Source organism: Salmo salar, chromosome 15 (assembly GCF_965601325.2).
Source record: "Salmo salar chromosome 15, fSalSal1, whole genome shotgun sequence".
Taxonomy (NCBI): Eukaryota; Metazoa; Chordata; class Actinopteri; order Salmoniformes; family Salmonidae; genus Salmo; species Salmo salar.
This window is the reverse complement of record NC_138305.1, coordinates 15280425-15293483: the sequence shown is the minus strand read 5'-3', so window position 1 is coordinate 15293483 and position 13059 is coordinate 15280425. Positions and strand designations below refer to the sequence as shown.

Here is a 13059-nt window from a genome sequence, read left to right as displayed (position 1 = left end):
ATATCATCATCACCAACACCACCATCATCACTATCATCAATACCATTATCACTGTCAACATCACCACTATCACTATCATCACTATCAACATCACCATTATCACTATCATCAATACCACCACTATCATCAATACCATTATCACTGTCAACATCACCACTATCACTACCATCACTATCAACATCACCATCATCACTATCATCATCACTATCAACATCACCACCATCATCAATACCATCATCATTATCATCACTATCATCAATACCATCACTTTCATCATCACCAACAACACCACCATCACTATCATCAATACCATCACTATCATAAATACCATTAATACTGTCAACATCACCATCATCACTATCAATATCATCACCATCACTATCATCAATATCATCATCACTATCAACGTCACCACCATCACTATCATAAATACCATTATCACTATCAACATCACCACCATCACTATCATCACTATCAATATCACCACCGTCACTATCATCCTTACTATCAACGTCACCATCATCACTATCAACATCACCACCATCACTATCAACGTCACCATCATCACTATCATCAATACCGTCATCACTATCAACATCACCATCATCAATATCATCAACACTGTCAACATCACCACCAACACTCATCATCAATATCATCATAACCAACACCATCATCAATACCATCATCAGCTATATATACCGTAATTTCCGGACTATTAAGCGCACCTGAATATAAGCCGCACCCACTGAATAAAAAAAATATATATATTTTGAACATAAATAAGCCGCACATGTCTATAAGCCGCAGGTGCCTACCGGTACATTGAAACAAATTAACTTTACACAGGCTTTAACGAAACACGGCTTGTAACAAAAATAAATAGGCGTTTAACGAAACACGGCTTGTAACAAAAATAAATAGGCTTTAACGAAACACGGCTTGTAACAAAAATAAATAGGCTTTAACGAAACACGGCTTGTAACAAAAAATAAAAAATTAGAAGTAAGCTTTAGTTGTCTTTTTGCACTGAGGCAATTCCTCACGCTGCTGTTTCCAACGTCTTATCATCGACTCATTAAGACCAAGCTCCCGTGCAGCAGCTCTATTTCCTTTTCCAACAGCCAGATCAATCGCCTTCAACTTGAAAGCTGCATCATATGCATTTCTCCGTGTCTTTGCCATGATGAGGGTGACAAAATGACTACCGTAATCAGAATGATGGGAAGTTTGAGAGCGCTCAATTTAATCTAAACAGTAAATAAAAAAGTTGTTTGACCTTAACCCATTCGGCAATTTCATTGGTCTAATGAAAGCGTCATGCCGCCCAAAAACTGAGCACGTCACAGAATGTGTTTTTTTGGAGAAAAAAAAAATTAAAGCGGGAAAAATCCATATATTAGCCGCGTCATTGTTTAAACCGCAAGGTTCAAAGCCTGGGAAAAAGTTGCGGCTTATAGTCCGGAATTTACGGTAGGTACCCCCCATATATAGCCTTGTTGTTGTTATTTTATTGTGTTGTGTTACTATTTTTCATTCAGTTTATTTAGGCACATTTTTCTTACTTACTTTTTAAAAACTCTACATTGTTGGGAAAGGGTTCTTAAGTAAGCATTTCACAGTAAGATCTACACCTGTTGTATTCGGCGCATGCGACAAATAAAATTTGATTTTGAAATGAAACACAAATGTGGACAGAGTGCTTGACACAGTGAGAGGACTGTTGCTAGGTGATGGACACAGTGAGAGGACTGTTGCTAGGTGATGAACACAGTGAGAGGACTGTTGCTAGGTGATGGACTGATGTGGCTGTGTGTTGCAGTGTTATGTGTCCCCTACCAGCTTTCTTGGGGGTGCGGGTGAAGGTTCCCTTGATGGTACGACAGTGAGAATTGTCCCCACCACACACTCCACACTTATCCTCCACCTTGTTGGAACCAATCTCTTTGTCGCAGCCCACTTTCTGGAAGACAGAACCACACAAAAAAGCAAGACCCGTCAAGTCTGTTTTTGGGAAATCAGGAGTGATATTTGTAACAAGCCTGAAGCTGTAGTTTAAACCCTTGATTAGCTAGTGGCAAAACATGACATTCAGTAAAGAGGCAGACTAATTCTGAAGGAGAGACATTAAGCTGGTTCTTTCACTTCAAATATATGATTTTATCTCCAACATTAATATCTGATATTCTGCTACCTATTACCCGTAACCTTCTTGAGCATTCATATTTTAGAACATTCAATGTCAATGTTTGTCCAGAATATCACCACACTCTCCCCTAACACAATATGTTTGGGGGGCTCCCGAGGGGCGCAGCGGTTTAAGGCACTGCATCTCAGTGCAAGAGGCGTCACTGCAGTCCCTGATTCAAATCCAGGCTGCATCACATCCGGCCGTGATTGGGAGTCCCATAGGGCGGCGCACAATTGGCCCAGCGTCGTCCGGGTTTGGCCGAGGTAGGCCGTCATTGTAAATAAGAATTTGTTCCTAACTGACTTGCCTAGTTAAATAAAGGTTCAATTAAAAAATAAAAAATAATAATAATAATAACACAGAGGGGTAGTCTACTCAAGACACTCTCCTCTGACACAGAGCGGTTAGGTTAGGTTTAGCCTACTCAAGACACTCACCTGACAGATGCTGTAGGGTTAGGGTTGGGTTAGGTTAAGGCTACTCACCTAACATTCTCCCCTGATACAGTTGGGTTAGGTTAAGATTAGGTTAGGGTTAGGTTAGAGTTAGGTTACTCACCACACACTCTCCTCTGACACAGATGCTGTAGGGGTCTTTGTAGGAGCAGCGTGTCCCATCATGCACCAGCTGCTTCATGTACGCCACGTCAGCAGTCTCCTTCGACTGGCAGTACAGGTGGCACCTCTTATTGGCTGAAACACAGTACAGGTGACACCTCTTATGAGCTGAAACAGTACAGCTGACACCACTTGGCACCTACAATCCTCACAAACTTTTACAGATGCACTATTGAGAGCATTCTGTCGGGCTTTAAAAAAAATAAAAAGCTTTTATCTCAAGGCTATCAGACTGTTAAACAGCCATCAATAGCTGGCTACAACCCGGTTACTCAACAATGCACCTTAGAGGCTGCTGCCATATAGACATAGAATCACTGGCCACTTTAATAATCTCATATGTATATACTGTATTCTATTCTACTGTATTTTAGTCAATGCCACTCCGACATTGCTAAATTTCTTAATTATATTCTTCTACGTTTAGATTAGTGTGTATTGTTGTGAATTATTAGATACTACTGCACTTTTGGAGCTAGGAACACAACAATTTCGCTACACCTGTCATAACATCTGCTAAACATGTGTATGTAACCAATCAAATTTGATTTGATGCAAGCAAAATAAAGTTAAATAAAGGTTAAGTACAAATAAAACAAAGTAAAAAGCACATTAAGGCACAGTGGTGCTCCATGACTGGCTAATAGGGCACGTTGAGGCACAGTGGTGCTCCATGGCTGGCTAATAGGGCACATTGAGGAACAGTGGTGTTCTGTGACTGGCTTATAGGGCACGTTGAGGCACAGTGGTGCTCCATGTATGGACAATAGGGCACGTTGAGGCATAGTGGTGCTCGATGGTTGGCTAATAGGGCACGTTGAGGCATAGTGGTGCTCCATCGCTTGCTAATAGGGAACGTTGAAGTACAGTGGTGCTCCGTGACTGGCTAATAGGGCACGTTGAGGCACAGTGGTGCTCCATCGCTGGCTAATAGGACACGTTGAGGCACAGCGGTGCTCCGTGGCTGGCTAATAGGGCACGTTGAGGCACAGTTTAGCTCCAAGAATGGCTAATAGGGCACGTTGAGGCACAGCGGTGCTCCATCGCTGGCTAATAAGGCACGTTGAGGCACAGTGGTGCTCCAAGGCTGGCTAATAGGGAACGTTGAGGCACAGTGGTGCTCCAAGGCTGGCTAATAGGGAACGTTGAGGCACAGTGGTGCTCCATGGCTGGCTGATAGGGAACGTTGAAGTACAGTGGTGCTCCGTGACTGGCTAATAGGGCACATTGTGGCACAGTTGTTCTATGTGACTGGTTAATAGGGCACGTTGAGGCACAGTGGTGCTCCGTGACTGGCTAATAGGGCACGTTGAGGCACAGTGGTGCTCCGTGACTGGCTAATAGGGCACGTTGAGGCACAGTGGTGCTCCTTCTCTGCCTAATAGGGCACGTTGAGGCACAGTGGTGCTCCGTGACTGGCTAATAGGGCACATTGTGGCACAGTTGTTCTATGTGACTGGTTAATAGGGCACGTTGAGGCACAGTGATGCGCCGTGACTGGCTAATAGGACACGTTGAGGTAAGGAGGAGCTCCATGACTGGCTAATAAGGCATGTTGAGGCACAGCGGTTGCTTCATAGCTGGCTAATAGGGAACGTTGAAGTACAGTGGTGCTCTGTGACTGGCTAATAGGTAACGTTGAGGCACAGTGGTGCGCCATCGCTGGCTAATAGGGCACGATGAGGCACAGTGGTGCGCCGTGGATGGCTAATAGGGCCCGTTGAGGTACAGTGGTGCTCCATGTATGGATAATAGGGCACGTTGAGGCATAGTGGTGCTCGATTGTTGGCTAATAGGGCACGTGACTGGCTAATAGGTAACGTTGAGGAACAGTGGTGCGCCATCGCTAGCTAATAGGGCACGTTGAGGCACAGTGGTGCTCCGTGACTGGCTAATAGGGCGTGTTGAGGAACAGTGGTGCTCCATGTATGGATAAAAGGGCATGTTGAGGCATAGTGGTGCTCGATGGTTGGCTAACAGGGCACGTTGAGGTACAGTGGTGCTCCGTGGCTGGCTAATAGGGCACGTTGAGGTACAGTGGTGGTCCGTGGCTGGCTAATAGGGCACGTTGAGGAACAGTGGTGCTCCGTGACTGGCTAATAGGGCATATTGAGGCACAGTGGTGATCCATGTCTGGCTAATAGGGCACATTGAGGCACAGTGGTGCTCCATGACTGTCTAATAGGGCACATTGAGGCACAGCAGTGCTCGATGGTTGGCTAATATTGTACATTAAGGCACAGCGGTGCTCTATGGCTGGCTAATAGGGCACGTTGAAGTACAGTGGTGCTCCGTGACTGGCTAATAGGGCACGTTGAGGCACAGTGGTGCTCCAAGGCTGGCTATTAGGGAACGTTGAGGCACAGTGGTGCTCCATCGCTGGCTAAAAGGGCACGTTGAGGTACAGTGGTGCTCAGTGGCTGGCTAATAGGGCACGTTGAGGCACAGTGGTGCTCCATGGCTGGCTAATAGGGCACGTTGAGGCGCAGTGGTGCTCCATGGCTGGCTAATAGGGCACGTTGAGGCACAGTGGTTCTCCATGGCAGGCTAATACGGCATTTTGAGGCACAGTGGAGCTCCAAAGCTGGTGAATAGGACAAGTTGAAGTACAGTGGTGTTCCATGGCTGGCTAATACGGAACGTTGAAGAACAGTGGTGCTCCTTGACTGGCTAATAGGGAACGTTAAGGCACAGTGGTGCTCCATTGCTGGATAATAGGGCACATTGAGGCACAGTGGTGCTCCACGGCTGGCTAATAGGGAACGTTAAGGCACAGTGGTGCTCCATTGCTGGATAATAGGGCACATTGAGGCACAGTGGTGCTCCGTGGCTAGATAATAGGGCACGTTGAGGTACAGTGGGGCTCCATGACTAGCTAATAGGGCACGGTGAGGCACAGTGATGCTCCATGAATGGCTAATAGGGAACGTTGAGGTACAGTGGTGCTCCATGGCTGGCTAATAGGGAACGTTGAGGCACAGTGGTGCTCTGTGACTGGCAATAGGGCACGTTGAGGCACAGTGCTGCTCCGTGGCTGGCTAATACAGCACGATGAGGCACAGTGGTGCTCCAAGTCTGGGTAATAGGTAACATTAAGGCACAGTGGTGCTCCATCGCTGGCTAATAGGGCACGTTTAGGCACAGCGGTGCGCCGTGGCTGGCTAATAGGGCACGTTGAGGCACAGTGGTGCTCCGTGGCTGGATAATAGGGCCCGTTTAGGCACAGCGGTGCGCCGTGGCTGGCTAATAGGGCACATTGAGGCACAGCAGTGCTCCATGGTTGGCTTATACGGCATTTTGAGGCACAGTGGAGCTCCATAGCTGGCGAATAGGACACGTTGAAGTACAGTGGTGTTCCATGGCTGGCTAATAGGGCACGTTGAGGCACAGTGGTGCTCCGTGACTGGCAAATAGGGCATGTTGAGGTACAATGGTGCTCCATGACTGGTAAATAGGGCACATTGAAGTACAGTGGTGCTCCGTGACTGAATAATAGGGCACATTGAGGCACAGTGGTGCTCCGTGGCTGGATAATAGGGCACGTTGAGGCACAGTGGTGCTCCATGGCTGGCTAATACGGAACGTTGAAGAACAGTGGTGCTCCGTGACTGGCTAATAGGGCACATTGAGGCACAGTGGTGCTCCACGGCTGGCTAATAGGGAACGTTAAGGCACAGTGGTTCTCCATTGCTGGATAATAGGGCACATTGAGGCACAGTGGTGCTCCGTGGCTAGATAATAGGGCACGTTGAGGTACAGTGGGGCTCCATGACTAGCTAATAGGGCACGGTGAGGCACAGGGGTGCTCCGTGACTGGCTAATAGAGCAAATTTAGGCAAAGTGGTGCTCCGTGGCTGGCTAATAGGGCACATTGAGGCACAGCAGTGCTCGATGGTTGGCTAATAATGTACATTAAGGCACAGCGGTGCTCTATGGCTGGCTAATAGGGCACGTTGAAGTACAGTGGTGCTCCATGGCTGGCTAATAGGGCATGTTGATGTACAGTGGTGCTCCGTGACTGGCTAATAGGGCACGTTGAGGCACAGTGGTGCTCCAAGGCTGGCTATTAGGGAACGTTGAGGCACAGTGGTGCTCCATCGCTGGCTAAAAGGGCACGTTGAGGTACAGTGGTGCTCAGTGGCTGGCTAATAGGGCACGTTGAGGCACAGTGGTGCTCCATGGCTGGCTAATAGGGCACGTTGAGGCACAGTGGTGCTCCATGGCTGGCTAATAGGGCACGTTGAGGCACAGTGGTTCTCCATGGCAGGCTAATACGGCATTTTGAGCCACAGTGGAGCTCCAAAGCTGGTGAATAGGACAAGTTGAAGTACAGTGGTGCTCCGTGGCTGGCTGATAAGGCATGTTGAGGCACAGTGATGCTCCGTGACTGGCTTATAGGGAACGTTGAGGCACAGTGGTGCTCTGTGACTGGCTAATAAGGCATGCTGAGGCACAGTGGTGCTCCGTGGCTGGCAACTAGGGCAAGTTGAGGCACAGTGGTGCTCCATGGCTGGCTATTAGGGCACGTTGAGGCACAGTGGTGCTCCAAGGCTGGCTAATAGGGAACGTTGAGGCACAGTGGTGCTCCATCGCTGGCTAATAGGGCACGTTGAGGCACAGTGGTGCTCCATTGCTGGCTAATAAGACACGTTGAGGCACAGCGGTGCTCAATGGCTGGCTAAGAGGGCACGTTGAGGCACAGTGGTGCTCCAAGGCTGGCTAAGAGGGTACTTTGAGGCACAGTGGTGCTCTCAGGCTGGCTAATAGGGCACGTTGAGGCACAGGGGTGCTTCGTGACTGGCTAATAGAGCAAATTAAGGCAAAGTGGTGCTCCGTGGCTGGCTAATAGGGCACGTTGAGGCACAGTGGTTCTCTGTGACTGGCTAATAAGGCATGCTGAGGCACAGTGGTGCTCCGTGGCTGGCAACTAGGGCAAGTTGAGGCACAGTGGTGCTCCATGGCTGGCTATTAGGGCACGTTGAGGCACAGTGGTGCTCCAAGGCTGGCTAATAGGGAACGTTGAGGCACAGTGGTGCTCCATCGCTGGCTAATAGGGCACGTTGAGGCACAGTGGTGCTCCATTGCTGGCTAATAAGACACGTTGAGGCACAGCGGTGCTCAATGGCTGGCTAAGAGGGCACGTTGAGGCACAGTGGTGCTCCAAGGCTGGCTAAGAGGGTACTTTGAGGCACAGTGGTGCTCTCAGGCTGGCTAATAGGGCACGTTGAGGCACAGGGGTGCTTCGTGACTGGCTAATAGAGCAAATGAAGGCAAAGTGGTGCTCCGTGGCTGGCTAATAGGGCATGTTGACGCACAGTGGTGCTTCTTGGTTGGATAATAGGGAGCGTTGAGGCACAGTGGTGCTCCGTGACTGGAAAATAGAGGCACAGTGGTGCTCCGTGGCTGGATAATAGGGCACGTTGAGGTATAGTGGTGATCCTTGTCTGGCTAATATGGCATGTTGAGGCACAGTGGTGCTCCATTACTGGCTAATAGGGACCGTTGAGGAACAGTGGTGATCCATGTCTGGCTAATATGGCATGTTGAGGCACAGTAGTGCTCCATCGCTGGCTAATAGGGCACGTTTAGGCACAGCGGTGCGCCGTGGCTGGCTAATAGGGCACGTGGAGGCACAGTGGTGCTCCGTGGCTGGATAATAGGGCCCGTTGAGGTACAGTGGTGCTCCAAGGCTGGCTAATAGGGAACGTTGAGGCACAGTGGTGCTCCATCGCTGGCTAATAGGGAGCGTTGAGGCACAGTGGTGCTCCGTGACTGGAAAATAGAGGCACAGTGTTGCTCCGTGGCTGGATAATATGGCATGTTGAGGCAGATTGGTGCTCCATTACTGGCTAATAGGGACCGTTGAGGAACAGTGGTGATCCATGTCTGGCTAATATGGCATGTTGAGGCACAGTAGTGCTCCATCGCTGGCTAATAGGGCACGTTGAGGCACAGTGGTGCTCCATGGCTGGCTAATACGGAACGTTGAAGAACAGTGGTGCTCCGTGACTGGCTAATAGGGCACATTGAGGCACAGTGGTGCTCCACGGCTGGCTAATAGGGAACGTTAAGGCACAGTGGTTCTCCATTGCTGGATAATAGGGCACATTGAGGCACAGTGGTGCTCCGTGGCTAGATAATAGGGCACGTTGAGGTACAGTGGGGCTCCATGACTAGCTAATAGGGCACGGTGAGGCACAGGGGTGCTCCGTGACTGGCTAATAGAGCAAATTTAGGCAAAGTGGTGCTCCGTGGCTGGCTAATAGGGCACATTGAGGCACAGCAGTGCTCGATGGTTGGCTAATAATGTACATTAAGGCACAGCGGTGCTCTATGGCTGGCTAATAGGGCACGTTGAAGTACAGTGGTGCTCCATGGCTGGCTAATAGGGCATGTTGATGTACAGTGGTGCTCCGTGACTGGCTAATAGGGCACGTTGAGGCACAGTGGTGCTCCAAGGCTGGCTATTAGGGAACGTTGAGGCACAGTGGTGCTCCATCGCTGGCTAAAAGGGCACGTTGAGGTACAGTGGTGCTCAGTGGCTGGCTAATAGGGCACGTTGAGGCACAGTGGTGCTCCATGGCTGGCTAATAGGGCACGTTGAGGCACAGTGGTGCTCCATGGCTGGCTAATAGGGCACGTTGAGGCACAGTGGTTCTCCATGGCAGGCTAATACGGCATTTTGAGGCACAGTGGAGCTCCAAAGCTGGTGAATAGGACAAGTTGAAGTACAGTGGTGCTCCGTGGCTGGCTGATAAGGCATGTTGAGGCACAGTGATGCTCCGTGACTGGCTTATAGGGAACGTTGAGGCACAGTGGTGCTCTGTGACTGGCTAATAAGGCATGCTGAGGCACAGTGGTGCTCCGTGGCTGGCAACTAGGGCAAGTTGAGGCACAGTGGTGCTCCATGGCTGGCTATTAGGGCACGTTGAGGCACAGTGGTGCTCCAAGGCTGGCTAATAGGGAACGTTGAGGCACAGTGGTGCTCCATCGCTGGCTAATAGGGCACGTTGAGGCACAGTGGTGCTCCATTGCTGGCTAATAAGACACGTTGAGGCACAGCGGTGCTCAATGGCTGGCTAAGAGGGCACGTTGAGGCACAGTGGTGCTCCAAGGCTGGCTAAGAGGGTACTTTGAGGCACAGTGGTGCTCTCAGGCTGGCTAATAGGGCACGTTGAGGCACAGGGGTGCTTCGTGACTGGCTAATAGAGCAAATTAAGGCAAAGTGGTGCTCCGTGGCTGGCTAATAGGGCACGTTGAGGCACAGTGGTTCTCTGTGACTGGCTAATAAGGCATGCTGAGGCACAGTGGTGCTCCGTGGCTGGCAACTAGGGCAAGTTGAGGCACAGTGGTGCTCCATGGCTGGCTATTAGGGCACGTTGAGGCACAGTGGTGCTCCAAGGCTGGCTAATAGGGAACGTTGAGGCACAGTGGTGCTCCATCGCTGGCTAATAGGGCACGTTGAGGCACAGTGGTGCTCCATTGCTGGCTAATAAGACACGTTGAGGCACAGCGGTGCTCAATGGCTGGCTAAGAGGGCACGTTGAGGCACAGTGGTGCTCCAAGGCTGGCTAAGAGGGTACTTTGAGGCACAGTGGTGCTCTCAGGCTGGCTAATAGGGCACGTTGAGGCACAGGGGTGCTTCGTGACTGGCTAATAGAGCAAATGAAGGCAAAGTGGTGCTCCGTGGCTGGCTAATAGGGCATGTTGACGCACAGTGGTGCTTCTTGGTTGGATAATAGGGAGCGTTGAGGCACAGTGGTGCTCCGTGACTGGAAAATAGAGGCACAGTGGTGCTCCGTGGCTGGATAATAGGGCACGTTGAGGTATAGTGGTGATCCTTGTCTGGCTAATATGGCATGTTGAGGCACAGTGGTGCTCCATTACTGGCTAATAGGGACCGTTGAGGAACAGTGGTGATCCATGTCTGGTTAATATGGCATGTTGAGGCACAGTAGTGCTCCATCGCTGGCTAATAGGGCACGTTTAGGCACAGCGGTGCGCCGTGGCTGGCTAATAGGGCACGTGGAGGCACAGTGGTGCTCCGTGGCTGGATAATAGGGCCCGTTGAGGTACAGTGGTGCTCCAAGGCTGGCTAATAGGGAACGTTGAGGCACAGTGGTGCTCCATCGCTGGCTAATAGGGAGCGTTGAGGCACAGTGGTGCTCCGTGACTGGAAAATAGAGGCACAGTGGTGCTCCGTGGCTGGATAATATGGCATGTTGAGGCAGATTGGTGCTCCATTACTGGCTAATAGGGACCGTTGAGGAACAGTGGTGATCCATGTCTGGCTAATATGGCATGTTGAGGCACAGTAGTGCTCCATCGCTGGCTAATAGGGCACGTTTAGGCACAGCGGTGCGCCGTGGCTGGCTAATAGGGCACGTTTAGGCACAGCGGTGCGCCGTGGCTGGCTAATAGGGCCCGTTGAGGTACAGTGGTGATCCATGTCTGGCTAATAGGGCACGTTGAGGCACAGCAGTGCTCCATGGTTGGCTAATACGGCATTTTGAGGCACAGTGGAGCTCCATAGCTGGCGAATAGGACACGTTGAAGTACAGTGGTGTTCCATGGCTGGCTAATAGGGCACGTTGAGGCACAGTGGTGCTCCGTGACTGGCAAATAGGGCATGTTGAGGTACAATGGTGCTCCATGACTAGTAAATAGGGCACATTGAAGTACAGTGGTGCTCCGTGACTGAATAATAGGGTACATTGAGGCACAGTGGTGCTATGTGACTGGCTAACAGGGCACGTTGAATTACAGTGGTGGCCCGTTACTGGCTAATAGGGCACATTGAGGCACAGTGGTGCTCCGTGGCTGGCTAATAGGGCACGTTGAGGCACAGTGGTGCTCCATGGCTGGCTAATACAGAACGTTGAAGAACAGTGGTGCTCCGTGACTGGCTAATAGGTCACATTGAGGCACAGTGGTGCTCCACGGCTGGCTAATAGGGAACGTTAAGGCACAGTGGTGCTCCATTGCTGGATAATAGGGCACATTGAGGTACAGTGGTGCTCCGTGGCTAGATAATAGGGCACGTTGAGGTACAGTGGGGCTCCATGACTAGCTAATAGGGCACGGTGAGGCACAGGGGTGCTCCGTGACTGGCTAATAGAGCAAATTGAGGCAAAGTGGTGCTCCGTGGCTGGCTAATAGGGCACATTGAGGCACAGTGGTGCTCCATGACTGTCTAATAGGGCACATTGAGGCACAGCAGTGCTCGATGGTTGGCTAATAATGTACATTAAGGCACAGCGGTGCTCTATGGCTGGCTAATAGGGCACGTTGAAGTACAGTGGTGCTCCATGGCTGGCTAATAGGGCATGTTGATGTACAGTGGTGCTCCGTGACTGGCTAATAGGGCACGTTGAGGCACAGTGGTGCTCCAAGGCTGGCTATTAGGGAACGTTGAGACACAGTGGTGCTCCATCGCTGGCTAAAAGGGCACGTTGAGGTACAGTGGTGCTCAGTGGCTGGCTAATAGGGCACGTTGAGGCACAGTGGTGCTCCATGGCTGGCTAATAGGGCACGTTGAGGCACAGTGGTGCTCCATGGCTGGCTAATAGGGCACGTTGAAGCACAGTGGTCTCCATGGCAGGCTAATACGGCATTTTGAGGCACAGTGGAGCTCCAAAGCTGGTGAATAGGACAAGTTGAAGTACAGTGGTGCTCCGTGGCTGGCTGATAAGGCATGTTGAGGCACAGTGATGCTCCGTGACTGGCTTATAGGGCACGTTGAGGCACAGTGGTGCTCTGTGACTGGCTAATAAGGCATGCTGAGGCACAGTGGTGCTCCGTGGCTGGCAACTAGGGCAAGTTGAGGCACAGTGGTGCTCCATGGCTGGCTATTAGGGCACGTTGAGGCACAGTGGTGCTCCAAGGCTGGCTAATAGGGAACGTTGAGGCACAGTGGTGCTCCATCGCTGGCTAATAGGGCACGTTGAGGCACAGTGGTGCTCCATTGCTGGCTAATAAGACACGTTGAGGCACAGCGGTGCTCAATGGCTGGCTAAGAGGGCACGTTGAGGCACAGTGGTGCTCCAAGGCTGGCTAATAGGGTACTTTGAGGCACAGTGGTGCTCTCAGGCTGGCTAATAGGGCACGTTGAGGCACAGGGGTGCTTCGTGACTGGCTAATAGAGCAAATTAAGGCAAAGTGGTGCTCCGTGGTTGGCTAATAGGGAGCGTTGAGGCACAGTGGTGCTCCGTGGCTGGATAATAGGGCACGTTGAGGTATAGTGGTGATCTT

The 13059-nt window shown here is 50.8% G+C and overlaps 1 protein-coding gene across 1 annotated transcript in view; it reads right to left on the bottom strand.

Annotated features, from left to right (window-relative positions):
- The window catches only part of adamts3 (ADAM metallopeptidase with thrombospondin type 1 motif, 3), a 435600-nt gene that overhangs the window by 84810 nt on the left and 337731 nt on the right, over positions 1 to 13059 (bottom strand). The window contains exons 14-15 of the mRNA XM_045695469.2: positions 2750 to 2883; positions 1840 to 1963 (exon numbers count right to left, since the gene is read on the bottom strand). Coding sequence (XP_045551425.1) covers positions 1840 to 1963; positions 2750 to 2883 — 258 coding nt within the window. The remainder of the gene's footprint in view (positions 1 to 1839; positions 1964 to 2749; positions 2884 to 13059) is intronic.